Consider the following 26,392-nt stretch of genomic DNA (forward strand, 5'->3'; position numbering starts at 1 on the left):
GTGTCAATTCTTTTCTTATTGAAAATTCCTACCATATACAAGTGCTTTTGGATGCTGAAGGAATGTCTTCAACATAGAAAATCCTTTAAGAAAAGAGAAAGGAATTTTCATTTCTCTAGCTTTGGACTTTTGGAGTTCAAAAAAGTTTCAGAAAAGGAGGTGATTTGGTATTGTTCTGAGTCAATTTGCTCTGGCTGAGGAAATGACGAGAAGGAAACTACTTCCCTGTCTCGGGAACCATGTGGTGTTCCAAGATAAGGCAAGCACTTACTAATTCGAGTCCACAAGCAGGAAATGTGATACATCCATTTCCTTTCAGGCAAACAACACGGTTCCGTGGCAGCACAAAAGCTTTGCTTCTAGTGCAAAATCTCAAACCTTCAGAAAACTATTGCTTGTCTGTGGACGTACCATTCTGTATTTGCTATTTGGATGTTATGGATAAGAACAGTACTTTTCCTCCAGTCACATGGCCACCAAAATTTTGGGGTAAGAATGTTGATTTTTGTTTCCCAGAATGATGCTTATGTCGCTGCAGATGTTTGGTGTTGATTGCTTAAAAATACCTCTATATACTTTCAAGCCTCATGTTGGATGCAAAGAGTAATTAATAGATTTTGTATTTCCTGCAGTGATAAGGCTGTTTTCCAAATGCTTCTCTGTCAAAGTTTTATCATGTTTTTAAATGAATGAAGACAGCAGAGCTGCCAGGGCAAAATTGATTGTTTCAAGAAGTTAATTACTGCAGTCAGTTGAAAAAGTGTCTATTGACTTCAGTCAATAGTCAGATCAGGTAGACAATCTCAACTGCTTAATGGATGTACCTACACAGCAGACATGATCTGTTTCATCTTTTGATGAAAATGGGGCAGCAAAAGCTAAATGTGTTTCAACATTTGGAATAAACTCTCGTTCCTCCAGAATGAAAAGTTATTTGTAACTTGTTGTGCTGCCTCATGGTGATATTTTCCTTATTTTTTCCTCAATGTATATTTTGATTATTTTCCGTTATGGCTGTTTTCTTTCCCCCAGATCTGGGAGTAGTTCATGAACTGAAATGTATAGTGTGAGGTGAAAGTATATGGTATACTGAAATTCATTCAGGGTAATTAGATTAATTGATATGATCTTAAAAGATTCTGTGCAATTGCTGTGGAAAATCTTTCCCTCCAAAAAGCTCTATTGTTTGCTATTCTTAATATTGACACTTATTAGCAATTAGCTTAGAATTAATCACATATCCAGCTTTCTTTATTATATTATTTCTATTGAGCAATGATCCCTCCAAGAATCTGAACACTATTTAAAACTACAAAATAATACGCATCAGCAATATACGACTTCAGTTGCACGGAAGTGACCCAGGAAAAGAGTGGGGGGAAAAAAGATACGAGAGGATGGAAAGAAGTCACTTTTCTTTCTTGTCATAAGGAGCAATAATCTGTTGAAGGCCATCAAGGCTTCCTGCAGTGACACATATATTTTCCTACTGACACACCATGAAAGACTCACTTTATTTTTGTGTCTTGGGCTAAAGAGTAGAGTACTGATACATCTTTATGTCTTTGGTAAATACTTACGGATTTGCTGAGGAAAAATTACAGTTAATACTGTTTCAGAATCTTTTGCCTGGAGGTTGTCTGCTGGACTCTGAAGAACAACAATGATTTTTTTACAATGAAGATGGATGTAACTTTAAAATGGCTCTTTCATAATAAAACCTTGCTGCATTTGACAACACAGACCAGGACACACCTTAGCAGACTTATTGCTGAAAGGACCAGCACCTCCTTGCTCACCTGGCTTGTCTGACACTGTACCCAGCCCTGATCACAGCCCATTTGCTAAGGCTCTGACAGCAAATCAGTCTCAGAAATTGGATTTTTGTGAGGAGCTTGCATGGTCCTTGAAAGGGAAGATGTCTCTCACATTTCTTACTTTTCTGATAGATTTTAGAGGAGTGAATATAATTTTCTCTTCGTTTCCTGTAGGTATTTCATGTATGGTAGACTAGGAAGGGTCACTGTATAGTATATATTAGAAGATGATGACTGACATAAACTCACTGTACAGAAATATCACTTGAAATTGTAGCAGTGTGTTCCTGACATTCTGGAGATACAGGACTTGAGGTAAAAATAAACCTACACATAAAAGATATAAATAAAATTTAGTTTCTTATTAAATAAGAATGCAGTACTTGGAACTGATTTTTTTAGGACACATCTTACAGGCTGTTTGCTAAGGCACCCACCAAGTAGTACTGTGAATGTTACTACATTACTATGACACATTCCTGCTCCCTGCATGTGTGACTTCTCAGCATCTTCCATGGACTCAGCCAAAGTGTAAACTTCAACATATGTGCTAAGGTTTGCTGAGAGGGACTAAGTTTGTGAGAAAAAAATCTGTGCTATAAAAATAGTCAAAGCAACTGTTCATAATGGTATTTAATCTCTTACGGTTTTATAAACCATCTATTGTCTAACAACTGGTTCCCTATGCTGGAAAATATACAGGCATCCTGTTTTCTATAGCTGTCCAGTTTCCAATGACAGCTTCACACAATAGCTTCTTAAAAGTGACTAAGAATTTTAGAACATGAACAAACTAAGCTGTCCGCTGCTTACTTATGTGTGAGCACATATAAATGCTTTCACAATTGCTCCAGGCAGTGGATGTATGCCTTAAGCAAGCTGTGTAGAGAAAAACAAGATATAAACACCTAAATATAAGCAATTCCACGTGAGTTGTCTAAGGTGTCTAAACCCTTTATTTTATGCAAAGATCTTAAAAAATTATAATATTTTTAAAAAATCAGTACACATATTTTTGCAACCTCTGCTTACAATCAGTGACAGACTAGAGAGTCAATAACTCTAATGCTTAGCTGTAGACCTTGCAGGAATTATTGTTTGAGTTCAGATGCCACCATCATCAATCTGCAGTATTTTTGGAATGTTAAATTATGCAGTGAAGGAAAACAAAGGAAAAAAAAAGTTGCTTTGCTAGCCTAAGACCAATTCTGCTAGGAAAAGAAAAATATTAAACACTTCTGTTTTCAATTAATGAGTTTATGATAGAACTCTTGGCCCCGCCTTGTCAGCAAATGTCCTCTATGTAATGTGTCATAAGCAAAAAATTTAGATCCTGACTTGCTTGGCTAGAGCTTTTACCTACTACAGATGTTTCACAGAGTCTGTGTAGATGTCCATGTCTGTTTCAGATAAGTTGTCTGAGCTACTGCCAGGATGCAGGAGCTCATTTCTACCAGGTGCCAGCTTCTGTAATGCTATGCAACTGCAGCCCACCCTCCTTTGCAGTGGGAATCCATAGTATGATACTTTGGAAGAGGTAAGAAGAGAAGGCAGTCCCTGCTGAAGTTCAGTGCTGCTGATATCACATTGTAACTGTAGACAGAGAATCTGGATTATATTCTTTTATTGCTAGTTTCAAAAGGAGGCTTAATAATAGCTGAGTGAGAAATTCAAGGTTTGATACCCACTCATCAACTAATAATCTCACTTTTTACTGTTTTAATAGAGTCTTTATTGAGTTCATTTTGATTTATATGATAACAGTGGGAGCAAAGATGTTTCCACTTAAACCAGGAGTGCATTTCTTGTAATTCCTAAAAGCTTTTTCTGTTGCACACAAGTAAATACAATAAATGTCTTCACGAGAATCCTATTTCTTCAGCATAGATAGCAATAAAATTTCAGATCAGGAAATTTAATTTAAATAGTCCATTTGATCAATGTGACAGCAGTAGAGAGAGAAAAAGTGTAAGCAGATTTTAATCAACATTAACTTAGACCCCTAGACTACCCATCAGTCTAGTTTTACTCAAGTGTCTGTTTAAAAATGCAACCTTAAAATTTAATAACATAAAAACATTAAGGACAATTTTTCTTTTCTTGAATCAGAATCCAGGGTGTTATTTGTTTGGTGTGTGGAAATAATGCCATATATCAGCTGGCTTCCAGCATTTTGAGAGTGCAAACTGCTTGGCACATATTATAGGCATTACTGCTTGGCTTCGTATGCTCCCATGAAATTCTCCCATGTTTTTAAATATGTCAAATTTTGCCTAGTCTCTCCCTCAGCCTACCAGTCTTCTCTTCATTAAGATGTGTTTGTTTGAAAGAAGTGTGCTATGCTATGTGCTCTGCTGAAAAAAATACCATTAGGGATGAACATATTCAGTGTCTGACGCTGTGTTTATTGTGTCACTAGTGTAGCAATAGTCATTGTTAAGGGCTGTGCACCATTCTCTTTATGCACTGGAGTAAAACTTGTGAAGGGCAGCACTGACACGATCAGGAACACAGCTGCTGGGCTCTGCAAAGTCCAGCCTAGACAGCCATGGGACATGATTCCTCTTCTGGGATCCTTCATGAGTGGAACTCATGGCAAAGGCAAGAGCCCCAGCCCTGTTCCCTGAAAGGAGGAAAAGAAGCATTTGTGGTGGCCTGTGTGGTGAACCAGGTTAAGCCTCTTGGCTTTCACTGGGATGACTGTGTCATCCCATTTCCATCATACCCACTGGGTGGTCCCCCTTCATTCCCTTTGCTCCTGTTCATATACTTTGTACACTTTCCATTCACACTTCAGCAGCAACAAAAAGGCCCTGGGACCTGCCTCAGGTGTCCTGCTGGAGATGTGGACACAGGAAGACTGCAGTTTGGACCCAGCTGTGGAGCACTTGACAGCTGATGTGGCAGTGGTATCTTCTTACAGGCTGCTGCTGTTCCTAGTCCGATGACTGGAGAAGACCAGCATCTCTGAACCAGAGTCACCCAGAGGGACTTTATCCTGGAAGACCTGGCATTGCTAATAGGGCAGAGGATTTCAATAAGCTGACGATGCAACTCCTTTCCTGGCAGAAAGGAGGAAGTAAAGTTGTGACATATATTTACACCACTGAAGACTTTTCTTAGTAGAGAAAACCTTCAGGGTTGAAGTGGATAAAAGAGGGAGGAAAATACAACAAAATTAGAGCTTTGGATTCAGGTGATCTATCAACCTCAAAGTTGTATTTCCTGCATTGTCATTACTCTTCTCTTCAATTCTCTTTCCCCCCTTTTCAAAATCATCCCAGTGTGTGCATTCTTCTTGGTATTTTAATTCATGGCAATGAGCCAAAATAGAGCAAGGTGATTGCAGACACTGCATCACTCAAAGTTTTTCATTACAGTTAGTATCTTTTGTTTTGTTAATTCTCTGTGATTTGGAAAACACACAGTAATTTTAAAAACTCAATATTTGACAGCATGTCACACATCATAAGGAATTCATAGCATAAGGAATAAATTTTTTCACAGGAGATATAATCTCATTCTGCGGAGTCTTTGGGTTAGATCACTGATGCCTAGAAAAGTTTGGAAATGGGATTTGAAAAAATGAGCTTCTTCCTTTTGAAATTGTCGTGCTGGATTCAGTCGGGTGACTTCAGACTTTGCAGGCTCCTATTGTTGGAAGCAGCCCCTAGGGGAGAACAGAGACAGGGAGAGGCAAAATGCTGTCTTGCAACATCATCATGTGGTCCTGTTGTAGTGTTTTAGGGAACAGTTCCATACAGTGCTTATCCAAAATAACTCTCAAAAATAGTAGGCACTCTTGAGAAAACAGAGACCTAAAGTAAGGGTAGAACCTTACTACTGGAGGACAATAAATGAAAATTTAATTCCAGTGATAAATGATATTGTCAATTTTTAATTTCTTTAATTTCATTGCCTTTTAACATTTAGCTAAAATGTTATACAAAACCCAGTTGTGATTACCCAGCAAGAATAAAAAAGCAAGTCAAATGCATGAATACATGGTGAATGGGAGGGAGAGGAACAGAATGGTCTAAGGAAATGTTATCAGAGGAAGGAATGAACCATATTGATGTGGTGAAGTCAGACATACCTGAAAGAATATATCTGAGTTCATTGGTCGGGAGCCTGTACTAAAACCTTTCTTGTGTCACAGCCATCCATATGTAAAATTCAGTCTGTACATGAACCTGCAGCTCCCCATCTGGCATACACTGACAATATCTGCAACAACCACTTTCGTGCTCAGATTTATAAACACACACACACATATATAAAAGGTAGAGTGCAGAGAGAAGTAGAGTATGCATCTTTGTGTCAGTTGTGTGTGGACAGACCATGCCCTTGGCTGCAGATTTCCAATTCTGTCAAATAACACACCTGAGAGCATACCTGGCTTAGTGGCTGTGTAGCTGTGTTGAATAAAGGCAATGGTGACAGAAAGCCTTCCTACACTTCTCCTACAAGAAATTTTTATCAACTTCAAAATGTGTTCAGACTCCTGAGACAGGGTTCTTAACATGGAGTAAGATACCTTTATTCTTCCCAAATTCACTGAGAAATTGAATTATCTTATTTTCCTATGGGCAACAACTTGAACTTAGAACAAGCTGGATTCCCTTAAAGATGATTTTGGAAATAGGCATACTGGAAGACAGATTTTTTGGTTGGGTTTCTGGTGGAGAAGATAGATGGTATCAGCATGTTACAGGTCCCTATTTGAAAATCAGAGATAATTTCCCTGTGCTTCTTCATAAGAATATTCTCAAGAGAAAGAAGATGATGAGGTAAAATATGACACTTGGTCAGATAGAAAGACATCTCTGGCTTTACAAAGGTTTCCTGTAAACACACTGATTATTTCAAGTAGATTTATCTGAGAAGCAGATGTACAACACAGATATAAAATATGATGCATTTTAAACAACACAATGAAAGACAGTGAGATCTTTATTTTAATGTTTAATCCTTGAAATGTTTCCCTTCTTATTACCAACTTTAAATCTAGAGTACCTACATGATCTCCTTCCTGCTTCTCAGTGAAGTGCTACATGATGCCACAAATTTAATAGTGAAGCCGTATTTCCAGATTACTTCACCAAGTATTTACCTTGAATGAGTAACCTTGTTCATATGGATGAAGAACAATTGCAATGTCCCTGCACAGTGAATTTTCAGGAATCAGAACTATGAAAATCCCATACATCTCAGCAGAATTTTTAGGATAGGGGCCAGTTTTGCTTTTGTAACAAATGCCCCACACTGGGACATCAGACAGAGGCTGAGAACACAGGCAAAAACCAAACAATGTCAACACCAGTAAAACTCAGCTTCACTTATATAGAACTGAGACTGACTTTGTTTTCCCCTCTTGGAGAGGGCTGTAGGATTGTGCATCCTCACAGGTGCAGCAGCATCAGAGTAAATTTTGCTTCCAGAGCTACAGATATTTCAGTTGCTTTATTTTCCACTTTAGATGAGATACTGGTCTGCATGACAATACTGTGACAGAGATATAGAAAATACCACATAACTAAATCACTTCGTAAGTGATCAAGTAGTCTTGAAGTTGATTTAAGTATGCCAGATAATTTGAACAACAAACATGGTACACAGAAGACTTCTAGGGTGAGTGAGACCCACACACACCACTTTTCCTCTGCTTGAATCTGTTCAGATCTTTTCAAGGAAGACTTTATTGTCCTATCAATCAGGTCAAGATCACCAGATCTTCCCCTTTCCACTTCCCCTGAGCTGACTTGGCATGTGTCACAAGGCAGCAGTGGAGCAGCCTGGGCCAGTGACTCAAAGAGGACCTAGCTGTCATATAAATAGTGGTAATACTGAGACCAATGGCAACAAGGGTGTGGGTTTAACTGAAGGAAGATAAAAGATAGCATGTGATGGTGAGGCATTAACAATGGCAGCAACTGCGTTTGAACACCAGCTCTGCAGTGCCAGCATGACAGAAGTGAATATTATTCTTCTGTAACACTCAAGGCTCCCCATCTGAAGTCCTTCAGAAATATTCTTGTATCAAAAGAGAAATAAATCCATGAGCTGTTATGTAATTGAAAAGGAAGGCGTTGCTCATTTTCCCCTTCTCAGCTTCAAGATATCCCATGTTTCTGTTCCTCTTCAGCCGTGTTTGGGTAGAGCTGATCTGTAATGCAGCTTTTCAGTTGGATTTCTAATGCACGTGGCTGTACTGTTTGTTGAAGTGGCTGTGTCCTTTTGCTTCATAAAATCATATACTGTCTTCTGAAGGGGAAGAATTATCAAACTACCCCAAATTTAATACCATTATGCTTATTTTTCTATCAGTTAGGTAAAAGATTTGACGAACATGTGAAAGTTTTCACTTCCATTACTGAAGCAAAGGGTACCATAACTATAGTCAGATATTGAGAGAGTCTGACTGAGAGAGGCTTAGACTGAAAGAGTTAATATTCAAATGCATTCCAAGATCTTCCATGCAAGCCTGTCAGAGACATAAAAGTAGATACTAATGAGGAACTTATTTTTTTCTTTGCCCTTATTCTGGCAAGCCCAAAGAAAAGAGCATTATGACTGTAGTTGGATGATAGTAACAAACTATGTCACAAAGAGAAGAGACCAGTCTTATTCTTACATTCTGTCTATTTGGAGCACGATTTCTTCCTTGTATATAAATTATTCTTTTGAAGTGAGTCTGTCATCCTCAGGCTGTGTTTTGTGGCATCCTAATTACTTCTTTTCAGCTTTAGCAGGAAGGACACAAATCTGAGGTAGTAGAAAGAAAAGGAAAAATTTCTTCAGAGTATTATTTAAATAACAATCAAGCACACAGCATACACACATTTTAACAATTACACCTACATTGTTGATTAATTATATGGTGCTGCTCATTGTTGCATAAGCTGCCAGAAGCATCATTCTTTATCCACCAAATGCAGACATCTGGTCCATAGGAAACAAAGTATATTTCTTCTTTGAACCACTATGCCAGGGAACGTTTTGGCATGTGAAAGTGTCACATAACCAAAGCAGCTTAGGGCTCTGTGTTCTCCCCAGGACGAATGCCCTGAGGCTGCATGGTCACCTGCTAGAGCCTAACAGTGTTCATGCTCACATGAGCTGGTCTCAGCACACTGTGGTGACATACTTCTGCCTTAGTTCTTCTCACAGAACTTATTTTACCATTGTAATTTATTTTAAACAAGAGTTAAATGAGTTTGTAATATTTGCTAAAATCTTTGTGAGCCAAATGAGTGGCTGTGTGTGGTACCACCTCCCTTATACAGAAGATTAATCTGAAGCATGGAGAGGAAATGAAATACCCAAAATCAAAAAAACAGGAGCACAAGGAAAAATCAAGACTCAAGACTGGATCTTTTTTCTTAGAAAGATTATTTTCATTTCATAGCCATATCCTTTTGTCTGGAAAAAAATTACTTAAAAAAATAATCAGAAAATACTATCAACACTCATCAACAATTATCAACAATGCCATTTCCCCCTCCTTTTCAAGGTAGAAGTTTCACTTTTCACACAAAAATGTACTTATTCAGATTTTGAAACTTATTGTAAGTATTGTACTGAAATTTGCACCAAGCAATCTTAAACTATTCTTCTTAGATAATTTATTCCCTTCTACTTGAAGAGACAGGAAAGACATCAATTTGACTTTCACATATTGAAAATGAGACATTTGTATTTTAAGATTTACCTGTTAAATGACCTCAACCGAAACTCCATCAACAGCACAAATATATACAGCATTGTTATGAAATAACATCTCGGAAATTTTCAGCAAAATAAATGGGGGAGGAAAAAAAATAGTTATTTTAATATAATGTATAAAATTCTTTGGACTCTGACAAATGCTTGCTGAAGGAAAGAACCATGGCAATTTCTGTTTCTCAAAAGAGGCCTCTGCCTTGCCTCTCTGGCATCTTATTGGCAGAAGAAAATTAAATCCCTGTTTCAGATATTCACAATCCAGCATCCTAACACGCACTTATGGCATGTTTGACCATTTGAATGACATCTGTTAATTTTAAACTTTTTGTGTTTAAAAATTATGTTACATCAAATCCATCTCTCTGTTGTCCGGGGTAATGGAAGACAAATAAACCAAGCAAACACGTGGCTTCTGTGGGAGTTGTATAAGTTATGCAGGCAAAATATAAATAAAGAAGGAAGCCATTGATGAGTCTTAATTAAAAAGTTTAGGAATCTCTGGGCAAACAGGACCTGGGCCAGCCTGGTGCAAATACAGCGTCCCAGACACCACTGGCTCATGTGAGACAAGCACCAACATCACACTTCCTACTGAGTCTTCAGCCTAGATCATTTGTCCTGAGTCAAGAAGAGTTGACCAATACTCCAGATCAGTGATCCATTCATTTAGAAATTATGTCAGCATTTATTAGCTTGTGTTTGCACAGATTTTTTTATGACTGCTACTTAATTGGATCTCCTAGCCCACACCGATATAGAGATTAATAGAAATATTTGGTGCAATCTCCCAAACAGATTGATGTTCACCCAGAAACTAACGGGACGAAGAAAGATCAGGTTTTGAACCTCAGATAACTAACTGAAGAGTACAGTACTACCACATAAAAACATACTTCTGTGTTCTCAAATGCTCACTATTACACCTGTTTCCAGAGGAAGACATGCAGCAGGAGATTTTTTTTTTTTTTTTTTTGCATTACTGGATGTAGGTCACATATTACTGTAGTGAAAAAAAAGAATATAGATCACTATTCCTGCTCCTTGAATACTTGTTTATTGGATACTTTAGAAAAGTATTCAGCAAAGTTCACAAACAGCTCTTCTTTCCATTCTTTGGCTGTGTACATCTTCTTAATTTTTCGCCAGAACAAGGTTCCCGTTTCAGCAGTCTCAAAAAATAATGAGATTGTAAATAGACCAGTAAACAGTATTTTCAATGGCATCTAATTTTGAACGAGTAATACAGAAGTTAGACTGTCAGCAGAACACACTGTGGCAGTATTTCAAAGGCAATGTTATGAGTGGAAGGAACTCTTCTGGAGAAACTTCACAGTTTTGAGCCTCGGTACATTCCCTTCAGCTTCTGCCAAGGCAGTATGCTGCACACATTTCATTAATGTTATCGATGTTAATCATAGAATCATAGAATGGTTTGGATTGGAAGAGAATTCAAAGATCATCTAGTTCCAACCTATCTGTCTTAGGAAGGGTTACCTTCCAATACCTTGCTAAATACATGATGTGCATTTAAAATAGGGAGTGTTATGGAACTGTAAAGGGGAGATTGCTCCTCTCCTGGGAAACAGGGAAACAGATGAGCAGGTTGCAGGGGAAGGGGGAGGGAGATTACACTGCCAAAAGCAAGGAGCAGAAACAAGATCTTGCCTCTCAGGTGATAGAAAGAGACCCTCGAGACTCAGAGGGACATGTGCAGAGCTTTCAGCACTTACTGCAAGCTCTGTGCTGGGAGCTACTGTGTATAGGATGCACTGGGAAGGCTGAAATGCCACCTTTCTAGTACAGCTAGTGTCTCAAGGCACTCTGAATGTGCTTTCTCACTCTGAATCTTTTAAAATATTCTTCTCTATATTCTTAGAAGACTTGGGCTTCCAGTATACTTCTTGGCTTTTGTGAGTTCTTAAAGTCAGAACAAGCACCACCTGAAGCAGTATCAGGGCCAGGCACTGGCAACAGAATTACTGTGGTGGGATTGAGGATGTTTTCTATGTATTCCTCACCCCATATTCTTCCCAATAACCCCTTCAAATCCTTGTTCTACCTCTGGATGTCTTCTGTTTTCTTAAATATAGGCTATGTGTTTCAGTATTTCATCCTTAATTTTAAGAGATTTAGAAAATGCTGATTAATTTGAAAGTCTCTTTATATATGAGATTACTTATTTTTAGGTGTAAATTATTTTTATCAATTAAGTATAATATAACTTTTATTAGTATAATGTCATATTGCACTGTATCATATTGTGATTTAGTGTTTGATTTAGGTTTATGCAGAGGCCATATATCTTATCTCTGCTTTTGTGAGGTGGGTAAGGATGTCTGGCCAAGCAAGCAAACAGCAAGAAAGAGGATTGCTTACTGCATATGTGGAAATGATCAAATTCTATTACTGCTTTTGTTATGCATTAGGAATCACAATGAAACCACTCAGTAACAAAGTATGCCTGAAGGAATCTTTGCTTTGCTTTACATAGTTGTGCCAAAGGCATTGAATTAAACATGCTGACATCTCTATCTTAGATGTTTCCTTCTGATTTTTACAATTACTCTTTATTTGTCATTCCAGTAAAAATCAACTGCCAGTAATATCAAGGGAACATCATTAACTCTGAGTTGGCTTGTGGGATATTGAGATGGCTTCCACTCCTCTGGCTTTTTATGACAATGAATTATGGTATTAGTAATCAAAGCAAATGTACTGTGGTCCATGAAGATCATTCTGGATATCACTGCGGATGTCAGGAAATACAAATTTAAGAATAGACTTAGGCTTATGCTCCTCCATGATCACAAATATTTGCATCAAGGTACAAAACTGCAAGTTTTACATCTTTAAACTTCTGAACACTTTTGCCGTGCCTTGGTGTACTTCACTTTCAAAGCCTCTGCAAAATGATAGTCCTAAGTGTTTACGGTGATGCAATTCAGAATTTTTCTGGTTTTTGAGGTACTATGAATGTCTCTGTAATCTTCCATTGGAATGTTTTTCTATAGCTTTTTCTGATTCCCCGTTTTGCTAGAATAAAGGTGGTTTCTGTATGGTTTTGATTTCCAGCATCAATTTCCAGCATCAATTTCCAGCAGAGGGCAATCTTGTTCCTAGATAGGTTCCTCATTTGTGAAGTTAACCCTCGGATGAACAACCAGCCCCTCTGCATTTCAAAAGGAGTATTAATCCAAATTCATGGACTATCTTTTCTCTTTTTAATTTTTTTTTTTTAGCTTGTAATTTTAATTAATAATCTTTCCGATGCTTCTGGAGCCCATTTGCTTACCTGATCAAAGAAAATCTTAGAAACTGCACAAAATTATATCAGCATGGACCTTGAGCTGTCATTTGTTCTACCTTCTTTTTTCAAGACATGATTAACTATATTACAACTCTTGACTGATGTTGCTTTTTAAAATCTTTACTAGGGATGTACACACTAACATGCCTGGATTATCTATTCTAGTTCTTACCTGTCCTCATAGATGGAAACAAATTTTTAATTTCCTTAGCTTTATTTTAAACCAAGCACTTCCTATTTTATCACTGTGGACATAAAAACAAACACTGTTATTAGGTGAAGAGGGAGAATTACTTTCTGTTGCTGTAGGAAAGAATCTTGCAGTAGCACAGTCTGGATAAAACATCCCCTTTAGCAAGTTTGTGTCTGAATGCAGAGCTCTGATGTTTCTGGCAGCAACTCTATCTCACGTATTAGTTCTTATGTCCTGCACAGTCTGCTTTCTTTCAGCTTATTTTCCTCTACTGATTCTGTTTTCTGGACATCATAACTACCCGAACCACCTTGTGCTGTAGACTGTCACTCTCAGTTATCTTACAAGAGTCATGTATGAAGTTTTTTTGAAGTTTTGCTGTGACTAAGATCACAGCTGGTTGATATTACGCAGCAACTGATTCATTCACCCAACTGAATCATGGACTGCCTACAAATGATTAATGAGAGGCTGTTTTGCTAACACAATTAGTGGCAATTGAGAAGATAGTAATATCAACACTTGTCAGATATAAAGAAATTTCTTTTTTGAGCTCAGTATGACAACAGTAGCACAAGAGCTGGCTACTGATACTAGCCCCAGTTTAAAAATTATTTCTTGGAGCTGGTAGGGCCAGCATAAAATTTCAAGTAATGCTAATCACTTCAAGCCTTCTGTGGTGGGAAGAAGTGGTGTCTCTTTGGGCCCCAGGTATACTTGGTTTCCAAACTCACTGCCTGGGATGCATGAGGATGAGTAGCTGTAGTCTGTCCAGCCAGTATGTACCTTTGCTATTGCTGAGGAATCCATTCAGGGTGGCTCGAGGTGCAGCAGCAGGGCCAGCTGCGGGTTGTGTTCTAGGGGGGAGGAAGCTGAGCCCAGGGCAAGAGCCTGTGACCTGATGACCCTTTGCATAAAAAAGGGCCCAGGGACCTGTTGCCCTGCCAGAGAACTGAACACTTGGACTCTTGGAGACAGCAGGAGCCAAGCACTCCAGATTTTCCCACCCTTCAGCTGTGATGGGATAAAAGCCTAGAGGTTCCTTCGTTCTGGGTCCCTTCTTGGAGGCACCAGCTTGAGCTGTTATTTTGTTGTTTAGTTATTGCGCCATGATTAAATTATTTTTAGGATCTAGACATCTGAGACCCTGCTGTGGGATGCTGGGGGTTGAGCTGGTAAGGAAACCTGGTCTGACTGCGAGGGTTGAGGTGTGTAGCTGTGAAAAGGCTTCTGTCCCTGCTCTGATGGTGTGAGTGTGACTGCCAGAGTGGCTCCTGGACAGTCAGACAGGGAGGTGTCTTTAACACTGTAGCTGTTAGGAAGCTGGTATGAGTTTGTTCAAACTCTGATGGACCCTGGCTGCTCCAGTCTGGTTTTGCACAGAAAAGCCTGGGTTATGATCATCTGCTAATTGCTTAACTGAGCCTCACTTGAAACCTGAGACACTAAGACTCTTCAAAAATGGTGTCTTGAGCCACTGTTACTATCAGGTTAATGGATTTGGAATATGTAGAATGCAATTCATGCTTTAGTACACTAGCTGGTGCTCTATACTAAGCTGTGCAATGGATATGTAAGGCATGAATTCCCATACTGGTTTGTATGCATTTCATACCCACTTTTGTCCCCAAGCTTTCATTTTGGGAAAAGATCATCTTGGTAGAAAAAGGCTGAGCTGATTTTTTTCATGCTTGAGATCAAACCCTCTACTAGGTAACAAGGCTTTTCAGCTTTGAGTGAAGGCAAGCTGAAGTTGTTTGTGCAAATATATGTGCATGTAGGGAGAGGAATGCTTACCAGTTTAAACAAGTTTTGAGTAACTGACATATGACATCACGTACAGTAGAGAGAACTTACAAAAATGTGAGAAGGAAGGAAATAGAATGGAAATAAATTTAAAATTCTAAAATTTAGTTTTAAAGTGTAAAATAACTCTCTTCCACTAATATCACAGTGGTATGTGCTAATACTTCTTGTTGCTAATATGTGAAATATTATATTATATTATATTGTATTATATTATATTATATTATATTATGAATAGCTGAAATCAATGAGTTTGTATGTTTTACTTCTGAGCTTGCTGTAGTCCCCACAGAATAAGAGTTGCATGTCAGATGCACAATATCTCATGGTAGTTTGGGGCAGGTGGAAAAAAAGAAAAATAGGAAAATTACTCTCAGATGTTTAAGTAAATGAACAGAGTCTTGCTCTAATGTAGTATAAGTAAAATATTTCTATAGAATGTTGAGTTTAAATGCTGAAAAATGCCATTCTTGGGTGACAAGATACCTTGCCACTTCTAATAACTTTAAAATAAAACTTCTGTTGTGGTCTAGGGATGGCACTCCTCACTTTAGTGCCCTCCCCACCCTCTCAAGGCACTCCCAAACTAGATTTCATTTGCTCACTCTCTAGTGCCTTCCCTTTCCAATTTCCTCCCCATGAGTGGAACTGAGATTTGGACATACAAAATGGTGAAAACTATGGGTTGAGATAAGAGCAGTTCACTGGAAACAGCAATGTGATATGAAAACAAACAGTAACACCAACAACAATAATAAAAAAGTATATTAAAAGTTGGTGGTTTACGTGTAAAAAAAACCCTACAAAATCTGTGTGACATGGCATGATCTAGAGACCATGAACCAACAGGTTCCCTACCCTGCCATGCTTTTTGTCCCACCTGAAGCCACACCTTTTCTCCTGGAAGAGAGAGTTCCTTATTTCCACCCTATGAGTTGGCATAGAATAACACCCTAGAGTTCCCACCCAGCTCCAGGCTCTGCCCCCTCATGGCTGTTGCAGAAAAATTAGCTCTGTGTGAACCAAAACCCAGGCAACCGATTAATTATTACTCTTTGAATAAAATAAGAGCAATGCCATAACAATAACAACAACAACAAAAAATTAACAGTTCTAAAGCATAAAGATTGCCAAATTTGGAAGTCACCCACTAGAAAACAAATCAGTTGTGTAAGTATCATCTCAACCTGTGGGTGTTTTCTGACTTCTTGTGCTTAGCAATAAAATGAGCAGAAGAGATGCTTGGAAAGCTGAGTGGTTCTTTATTAGCTTTATTAGCTAATATTGGCAAAGATGCAGTTCAAATTCATCATGTGTCCACAGCTTGACTAAAAGATGCTTTTCCATTTCTTTTTCCCTTGCATTCAGTACTTTCTCCTGCCTTCCTCCACCCCACCCTGGTTCATGCTCTGAGATGCTCTCATTGAGGGTGCTGCATACATGATTTTGAAAGGTACTACTATCCCATCATGGACAGCTGTAAAGTTTTCCAAAGTATATATTTGTGAGCATGGGGGAAGGAAGGTTCTATGATCACCTTAATTTTGCAATTTGGGAACCTACCATAAGGGTATAGGAAATATATAAGTCCCAAGGATTTCCTGAGGTCAAGGAACAAAGTCCTGTTGCAGCTCGTTTCAGCCAGAGCTGAGGGCAAGAGAGAGATTCCTTGGGAAAATTAATCCCCAGCACAAACATGTTTGAATTCAAAGGGGTGACTGATGTGGTCCATAAAAATGAAAGAAAATGAAACTCACAGAAATAAGAGGTTGCCCTGGTATGTCTGCAAGCATCCTGCAATCCTACATAATAGAAGCAGGATACTCTATCACAAAAAGCAAACCTATGGTTATGAAGATTTTGGGTATTTCAGGGACTGATGCATCTAGGCATGGATTGTGTCACTATTTTCCCGTGAGATATATCCCAAAGTGAGGAAGAAGAGAACATAGAACACTTCTGAGAAGACTTACCATTTGGTATGAGCCACCTTTGGTTGACCCTGCTTCAGATGTCCAGGCCAGATGGGAACAGGTTTTTCAGGGCCAAGTGGTAGGAAAAAACATTAGCCATTCTATTATCACATGTTACTAAGAACATGTCTGAATTTCTCCAGTGGGGATTCTGTCAAGATATAAGCAGTTGCCAGAAGTTTTCAATTTGATAGGATATATGCTATCAGTTCATATATACAGTTAATGGAAAGTTATGAAATTCTTAAAGAAATCTTCGATGACCAAGAAAAAGTTTTGCACAGCAGATGCAATAATCATCCCCTGTACAAACCTGTTGCACCACATTTCCCTAACACTGCATGCAGAAACTAGAGAGGAGGGAACAGAGAGACTTCAAAAGAAATTGCCTGATCAGGACATATGTTGGGCTGACAAATGTGCTGACTTGATGTTCAGATCTGGGGGTAACATTTAGTAGTTATGGGTGCTACTGTGGGTTCTGAAATGCCAACCTTTTTTTTCATGGTCATGTTGGAAATCTCACAGATAAAGTGGCTAAGATTTCCAGTTACTTTTGTACCTTAGTGTTTTGTTTCTGGCTGTGTACCTCAAAGCCTGTGATGCACTGTTGATAAAAACCTTTGTTCTTCACCTCAGCTGGTGTTAGAGGTGAGAACAGACAATTGACTGAGGTGAGGTACCAAATCTTTTTTGTTATGGCATAATCAATTAAAGCAAGCAGTGTGAGCAGCCTGAGAAACATACAGATCAAAACATGTTTGGGGGACTGGGCCCTGGGTAGTTATTATTAGAATCATCCCTAATTTATCCCCAGATCTTTCTTTTTACTATTTTCCTTAAAAGCAGAGGACAGAATGACAGGCACAGCTCTCAGGAAACCATGAGGTATTACAATGGCCCCTTGGGAGACACTTTGTGTCAGTGTCGCTCTGACTCCCCAGAAGGTTAGTTCTGCTCTGGCACTGCCCAGATTAAGGAAGAGAAAAACAATTTTGTGAAGGACGGCTGTTCCACTCAAAATCCCAGGTGCAGCATCTCCAATGTACCTCAGGGCTCTGATGCTGAACATTCTAAAGAGGAAATCAATGGGCATAGATTTACAATTCTACAATATAAGGTTTTAGAATGGAGTACCTTTTCTGTGAAATTCATCCTCTGCAGGGAGTAAGTAAAGAACAAGTTTGGCCCACAGTTCCAAGTGAAGTCAGTGAGATTTTGGGAATAGAAAAAAATGATATGTCTGTAACCAATAGGTCTAGTGATATTTCTGTAATAAGGACCAAGGCGGTTAAATGTAGATCCAAATGGCAAAGAGAGCATATGGAGTTCTGGCAAGTGAAATAGTCAGTGTAAACCCAGCTAAGCTTGATCAGGGAATAATTTGACCCTCAATTTTTCCATCATATATGGAGATAGAGACATAAAAGAATTAAACCAGTTAAAGAAAATGATGCCATTATCCAAAGGGATAATTGTCTGTGCTGTACCTCCAGCACAGGGGAACAGGACGTGGGAAGGACTGAAGAGCTGCACTCAATACTTTTGTCAATTCCCTTATCTGCTTTTAACAGTGTGAAACTCTGGTTAGATTGTGCAGGTGGTGAAAATTATGGCTCGAGAGATTCATGGACAAATCCTCACCATGGTGCATGGCAATCCCAGAGCCAGGTACACTTGTGCTGCTTGCTGTGCTTCTGCTTTTGCTCAAGGCTGCTGAGCCCTGTGGAGATCCCCTTTGCCAGCTGAGAGCCCAAAGAGTTGCAGGGATATCTGTGGCAGCACGGAGCGCTGTGCCTGGGGGATTCCTTGGCAGCCTCAAATATAAGCCAACTAGCATTTGAGCTGAAGTGCAGAAGAAATGAGCACAAGAAAGGATTAGTTCTTGCTCCACTTTCCCATAGCCACACAGGGACAGCAGTAGTGCGTGGGAAGTGCTGTCTTCAGGACTTGCCCTGGGACTTACTCAACTGGAGGTCACCAAGTCCTGGCTCTCCCTTCCCACCTTTGGGAGTATGAGTAGGAACTTGCAGTAACAGAATGTATTAAATCCATTAAAATGGCATAATGAGCTATTCCTGACCAAAAGGGGCACAGTAAGTCCTGCTATGTCTCTAAAGATGTTTTATAAAGAGTAGAATCACACTGGGCTTGTGAGAAGAAGGCTGCTTATAAGTGATCTGATCTGAAGCCAAGAGTTGCAGTGCAGTGTACTCCTGTGGGTTCTTGCAGAAAGCAGACCAGGCAGTCACCCTTTGTCTTTTCTGTGCCCAGTCAAAAGTTTTTGAGTTGTAGAAATGAGAGCTAAAGTAAATTTGTCTTTTAGGGTCAAGTCTAATCCACATTAGAATAAAAGGACACCAAAGCATTCCTGAAAGGGAGCAGTTCCCTGCAACCATATCCAATGCATTATCCTTGCTAGGTTTTATTTGAAAATGATAATGCTATAAGCCTACATGAAAGCAGAGGTTACAGGCCAGGAACAGTAGGATTGTGAGCCTTCCAAGTATGAATCACATCACTAGCAATTTTTCCCTGAAGGGAGAGAAGAAAGGAGGTAGATAAGGAAGATAATAATGACTACTTCTGAAAGTGCAATTAACCAATAAACATTTACATTTATTCTACTGGAAGTGAAGCTAATGTTTCTTTCCCCTTTCCTGAAGCGACCTGTCCTAAGTTTAAGGCTGTCTTAAAACAAAAGAATCAGTTCCAAGGTGCCAGTATTGGGGTGCCTCTGTCTGCAAGTCAGTCCTGCTGACCCTACCTGGCGCCTTTCCTCCATCTTCATGGTGTGCTGGCTGCTCTCCATAGCCATCACTCAGGCTGCTCACTCTCCTTGCATCTTCAGCACATGCTTTGGCCAAGTCCCACACTCAGATTCGCTTTCATTATTCTGGGGTTTGGGAATGATTGTACAGCACCATAAATTCAGGGGAAACTCTTTAGTGGCTGCTAGAAAATTCTGAGCTTAGTTTCAGCTTGCGTTTTCTGGCCCCTAATGTCTGCATCCCAGTCCTGGAGTTAATGCCTTCTGTCTGGCACGGTGTTATTGGGCCTGCTCTTCAGCATGCTCTAGGAGTTACTTACCTTTCTCTGTCTAATGAACACCCTTCCTTTTTCACAGAAATGCTTCACAAATATGATAGAACAGTGCAGACAGAAGAAACATCTTTCAAGGTGTCTCATGGATATTTTTTGCTTATTCCCTCTTTGCTCCACCAGTTGTCAACATAGTGCTCCTTCTTGTTTTAGATCCAAGCCCTTCTTGAATTTTGAGAAGATCTATAAAGGTTTTGCATTCATTTCAGGCCTTATCCAGGATTACAAATATATCTCTGAACCTTTTACAACAGCAATAATTCTGGTGCTCAGTTGCAAACTAAGAGACATTTTCTGAAGTAACTGTCCTCTCCTTAGAAATATACAAAAAAAAATCACATCTCTCCATCCTGTGAAATCATGCGGGAGAGACAACAATCCTAGCCACGGGTTTTATTTTTCTGGTTTTTTGTTGTTTTTTTTATTTTCCCCAGATCTTGTAGTCCTTGAAAACATTTCTAAAAGAGCTAGAAATTTACTTTTCTTAATGGCAGATTAATCCATCTTGAAACTGGGCACTGGGGTTAGGAAATATTCAAGAGACTTAGTATTATGAATGGTTATCTCTGACCATAATAATTTAGGATGTAGTAATTTACATTAATTACTGTGTGAATTTAAACTATCTGTTACTCAGCAGTAAAAGGCTAGGAAGTGTTCTTACGCTGTTATAAATGCAGGGCTTACTCCACTAAAAACATGGCAGAAGGTACATTACTGTTTTAATAGATGAGTTTGCAAACCCTTACACACAGAATGTGAAGGTCTATAACCAGAAGGACAGGTCTGCATAAATCCATACCTCCTATTGCCCAGAGAAGGAAATACTTGGCAGTTTTATAATAGCTGGTGGGTGGCCGATTCTGGGAAAAGCTAAAGACTTTCCTTGCCTTGGTACCAAAACTGATATTAAATATAAATTATTTTCTGGATGTTGTTGAATTATGCAAATTAAACAAGAAAAAACCTAAACCAAACTAAAACAAAACAAAGAAGATTCCCCACCTCACCCCCCCCCAAAAAAAAGAAAAACCACAAACAAACAACCACACAAACAAAACACCAAAATATTGTGAGAGCACTCTCAACTGCTGTGTTTTTGTTGTGAAGTTCATGTGTTACAAAGACCTAAGGGTCGGTTCATCTTTTAAGGAGGTTGGCATTTTGAATTATTTTTCTTGCAGGAATATCCTTCAGAGTTACTTCATTAACATCGAGATTAATTTTTTCTGTATTTCAGAGCAGATAACAATAGCCTTCACAGTGTCTATGGTGATTGGACTGGTGATTGGAGGCGTCATCTGGGCATTCTTCACCTGCCTGTCCCGTCGCAGAGCTAGTGCCCACATTTCCCAGGGGAGCCCCTCATCCTTCAGCCGTCGGTCCAGACCTTCCTCCCAGGGCCACACTGCCGGCAGGACTGGATTTTACCGCAACAGCAGCTGCGAACGTCGGAGCAACCTCAGCCTGGCCAGCCTCACCTTCCAGCGGCAAGCCTCCTTGGAGCAGGCCAACTCTTTCCCCAGGAAGTCAAGCTTCCGTGCATCCACCTTCCACCCTTTCCTGCAGTGTCCTCCCCTGCCTGTGGAGACGAACAGTCAGCTGATCACCCTCACTCCCACAAATACCACCACAACCCTGGTGGGAAGCACCACCAACAGCTTGAGTCGGCCTGAATTCCACTGGTCTAACAACAACCTCCGCATCTGCCACTCCACGCAAACGCCACCTCCCGCCTATGAAACCATCATAAAAGCTTTCCCAGAATCCTGAGCTTTGTCCTTGCTGCAAACACGCATGTGCATCTTAGGAGGAGCTGCAGTTATCTCAACAATTTTCTGCGCGTGATGAAGATCCCTGGGAAGTCTCCAGCTGCAGTTGCAGAGGGGACATACTTTGCCAAGAGGCATGTAGCAGTGATTTCATGGAGCCCAACATCCCACACTCTGAGAGATCACTTGTCTTTGCACTGCTGGCTTTTATTTACTGCTCTGCTCTATGCTTGCATATTTATAGTGTTGTATCTTTAATTGCAGCCATTGTCTCTTTATTTTAGAGGGAAAAATGCTGCCACCTAAAAACTAAATAATTTCTTGAAGAAACAGATAATACTAGAGATTACTGATATACACAGCACATCAATGCAAATTTCACTATTCATTATTTTTTTAAAGAAGTTTTGGTTTTGCATGTTTTTGTTACATTTTCAGAGAGCACCTCCCATTACCCACCTTCCTGCTGCAACCCCAGAAGAGCTTCAGTCTGAGGAACCTTAAATACAGACCATTTAGAGGATGCAGTCCTGGCTGCCTCAGACATCCTGTTTTGTTGATTGCAAAGATCTGATCTGAAAAGGCTCCATATTAGGGATGCTTGTTTAAAATTCCACACAGTGTGGGAAAAAATGTGAAGTATATATAGCTTCATGCAGAAATAAGTTTTGAACAGCATACTAAATGCATTATAACAGCACAGAAGTTTCTGTCTGCAGCCAGCAGAAGCAGGTAGTCACATTTTAATACCCAGTGAGGCTGTATGGGCAGAACTCCTCATGTTTCATTTTTCTAGTTCTGGTTATTCAGATAAGCAGCATGAATGACAACTATTTTTTAATTAAGTTTCCTGATTTCCAATGGGATTAGTCATTTCCTTATTTCAAATTGTTTTTCTCAAATTGTACCAACGTTTAATTCTTTCTCTTATTCACTGAAATCTTGTCTCTCACTAAAACAAGATTTCAGACATCTGTGGCTGAATACAGGAATTGTATAATGAATAGGGATATGAAGATAAAGATGAAGTATTTAGTTGAAGCTTACATATATTCTTGACTTTTATATGTGTATCATGCCAAGCTAACCCCTGGCTTAGTAGAGACTAATTGCTCTGCTATGACAAAATGTTCAGGATATGGAAATAACAGAGACAAATGGGACCTGAATTAGGTCTTATTGTATCAGTTTCCTGTTAAATATTTCGTGGTCAAATTAAGGATAAAGAATTTCTACAAGTAGAGGAGATGTCCACACTTCATACTTGCAGATACGCCTGTTATTTCTAAAAGGCTTGGGCAATACCAGCCTCAGAACTCCTGATTCTGTAGGGAAAGCAAGTTCTTATCTGTCTTCTGGGAGGGACAAAGATTCAGCAGCTTCTGAGAATGGGCAAAATGCTTAACATCTCCCAGCTTTTCCAGACTTTTAGAGATCGGCATCATGCATCCCTTTGCTGAGGTCAACGTTCCTCTGGAAGCACTGGCATTGGTCTCTGATCCTCAATATTCCAGTCCAATATCCAGCCATTTGCAAATAATGCTACAAACACTGAGCTTACAAGCAATACTTACTGTAAACAGCAAGTATTCTTTATTGTAAAGGCAAATTATTTTGCATATATTTACTGACTGGATTTCATAGTTTCATTTTTAGTGTGCAACACATCTGGAGAAATGTATGCCATTGCTAGAAGAACAAGCATTTACAGAGTTTACAGAGCATTTCACTGCAGACACTATGGGTTCTAGCCCACTTAGAACTCGCTGATAACACTGTAACACTGCATGTGGCTGATCACAGGCTAAAGACTTGAAATAACAGTCCTCTGAAGAAGGAAAGGAAGTTGTGCTTCTTCATTCATTAATATTTTTTTTCTTTTTGAGTTTTTCTGAGTCTGATGAATTTCATTGCATGCAAAAATATGCTCGAAGTTTCCTTCCTAAGGAATAGGTGATTCAGCCTATTCTAACCTGCCTACAAAAAGTAGAATTCAAGCCTGCTCCCTTTGTTTAGTGGGTTTGATGGACTGTGGAAGAGACAACTCACCCTACCAGCTGTGTACCCAGTGCACACCCAGCTGGCCTAAACTGCTTGTTCTTGAGAGTGAAGTCATTTTAGATGAGTGAATTTTTACTTCTGGATTGTAAGTGCACATTACAGTACAGTAGAACTTTCCACAGAGCAATTATTACACAATTATTACTTGTATTACACTGTATTTAGTAAACAATGTAAAGAGGGAAGCTTAAATGTACTGTATTTTTTAGCTCCTGAAATCTCACTGGATATCAAAACATTTCTTATGTGCCCTGGATTAGGGAGACTAAAACCACACGTTTGGTGCATGGCCAATATGACCGTCAGATGCCTAAAACTTGTTTTCACGTCTGAAATAAATGTTTTGCAAGCATTCAGGAAGCTTCAGAATGTGGAATAAAGTTAGATGCTATAATCTCAAGCTCATGTTTTTTTCTTAATGATGATTATGGTGACTTGCATAAAAGATCCTTTAAAGGGAAGAGTATTATCTTTAATTATGCAAGCTGATACAGTTGAAATGTGAATGAGGATTCCATCCTTCCTTTGCTTCTGTGGGGAAACACCCCACAACTGAAGATGTTATTTGAAGTCAGAGTCAGAATTTGCCCTATGAGAACAGCTTCAAAGGATTACAGGTGAGAAAGTCTCTCACAAATAACAGTGCTTACAGGTATTAAATCCACTGGTTTATAAGTACTTAGGCTTCAATTCACATTGTGTTTGAGCAAATGCTTGCTTTAAGCAAAAGGGCAATCACTGTAAGGTTCATGCTTAAATGGACTCATGCACATTTTATTGCATTAGGACCAAAGCACACTGCACAGGACCAAATTAACTCTGGGATTCAGGAATCGTGTGCTTGTTATGTAAAAAGGTTATATTTGCTTAATAAAATCATCTTTTATTTCAATTTAAAATATGAGAAAGAAGAGCTGAATTAAAACAGTGTGTTAATGCAGATTTCAGGATTTCAGAGCACTCACAAGCATGAATTGAACTTGACAATTATTTTGCATGAAACACAATTAAAATGGTGCTCCCAGAATCACATAGGGACTGATAGGTGGAACTTTGATCAACATCCAAATATCACGACACCTTGTTCTGAGTAAGCAGAACTACTTCTCCTCTTCATGGAGAGAAACCCTATCCTGCTATTGTCCATGTGCACAAAGAGCCACTCCTCTTATGAGTCCATATAGAAGGTGAAACTTGGCAGCTATTTGTCAGAGAATATTTATGTTCCATCTTATTTACATAAGTAGCTCATGCTAAATTCCTTGACCTTTCCCCACTGAAGAGTTGCTGATCACCTCTTCAGACAGCTACTGATTGCCATGCTGTAACACACTGAACATGCAGTACTTTTGCCAAATCACATTTTTAAAGTTCACTTGTAATTTGTCATGAAGTTTTGAATCATCTCAACATTCATTCTTATGTATAAACTGAAAACTATTCTCACTGGAAATATCCTCTCAGAGGTGAAATGACACATGCCAGATCCTTGACCTGTAAACATTTGATAAAATTATGTGATGTCTATGATGCAGTACATCTTCTGGAACAAAAAACAATCAATCAAACAAACAAACAAACAAAAAAGAAAGAAAAAAACAAAGCAAAAAAACCAACAAACAACAACAACAGAAGAATATACTAATTGGAAATTTACCTCTGCCAAGTCCAGAGCAGACTAAAGAAAAAGGTATTGATATAACTTCAAAATACTGAGAACAGTATTATAGAAATTTAACTTACAAAGTCTTAAAACTCAAGAATACCTGTATCTTCATTTGGATCTCTTAATAAAAGTGAATTTTAAAAGGAATTTATTGTTTGGAGTTCCTGTATGACTTCATTTGGATATTTACCTTTCTGAATGCCAAAAAGGATAACAAGATCGTAATCTCTTTTCAATCTAATATTAATATTGGCTACAATTGACTCAGTATTTTTCAACCAGCTGGACTAGAGGGTTCTGAGAAAACTACTGCAGCATTTAATAGGTGAACTACTGCTGGCAGCAGCTCTTTTTGAAGCACACAGAGCAACAATCTGCCTCACACTGCAGCAGCAGCACCACCAGTGACTCCACTAAGGATCTCTGGCCTCAATCAATGTGCCAGGTGGTGTCTATGCATTATTCCATGCTTTTGCCCTCAAACTGTTTGCAGGTTAAGAAACAACTTAGGAGATGTCTGTTTTGTGGGTCTTGTTTTTGCTTTTGACTTCTGTGGAAGCTTTTGGCTTCCATCAGGTTTCTGACGACACCAGTGCATGACTGTGGCAATGTCTGGATTGGACTGGCATGGACTGGATTGAGGAGCTATTTCAGTGAACATGTTTCCTGTCTGCATTCCCGGAGACATTCTGCATCAGAGACATGTTTTCATCTATTTAGCAGCAGAATCAAGTGATTGTGTGCCAAGGGATGTGAAGGAGCAGTTGCCCTATTTTAGAGCAAGGAGATGTTTTAAACAAGAGTAGCTTAATCATGAAAGGGATTACGCATAGTGATGGGACTGAGATAGCAGGAAATTGGATTTGCTGATTTAGGACATAGCCGTCTGATGTGCCTATGACTAGGAACAGCATGGAAAGGCACTGGAATGCAAAATTATTCCTGTCTAATTCATGTCAAAACTGCAGCC

General features: G+C 39.1%; 1 protein-coding gene across 1 annotated transcript; it reads left to right on the forward strand.

Moving 5' to 3' along the window:
• The first annotated feature begins 239 nt into the window (after nucleotides 1-239).
• MYCT1 (MYC target 1) lies at nucleotides 240-24,156 on the forward strand. Its single transcript, XM_062490038.1, has 2 exons — nucleotides 240-489; nucleotides 21,164-24,156. The coding sequence occupies exons 1-2, from the start codon at nucleotides 240-242 to the stop codon at nucleotides 21,694-21,696; spliced, it is 783 nt and encodes a 260-aa protein (XP_062346022.1). The 3' UTR covers nucleotides 21,697-24,156.
• The last annotated feature ends 2,236 nt before the right edge of the window (nucleotides 24,157-26,392 follow it).

This window comes from Cinclus cinclus, chromosome 3, assembly GCF_963662255.1.
Source record: "Cinclus cinclus chromosome 3, bCinCin1.1, whole genome shotgun sequence".
Classification (NCBI taxonomy): domain Eukaryota; kingdom Metazoa; phylum Chordata; class Aves; order Passeriformes; family Cinclidae; genus Cinclus; species Cinclus cinclus.

Coding starts and splice junctions, on each gene's coding strand:
- MYCT1 (XM_062490038.1), top strand. CDS start 240: ATGTGGTGTTCCAAGATAAGGCAAGCACTTACTAATTCGAGTCCACAA. Junction 490..21,163: donor ATGGCCACCAAAATTTTGGG/GTAAGAATGTTG, acceptor TCTGTATTTCAG/AGCAGATAACAATAGCCTTC.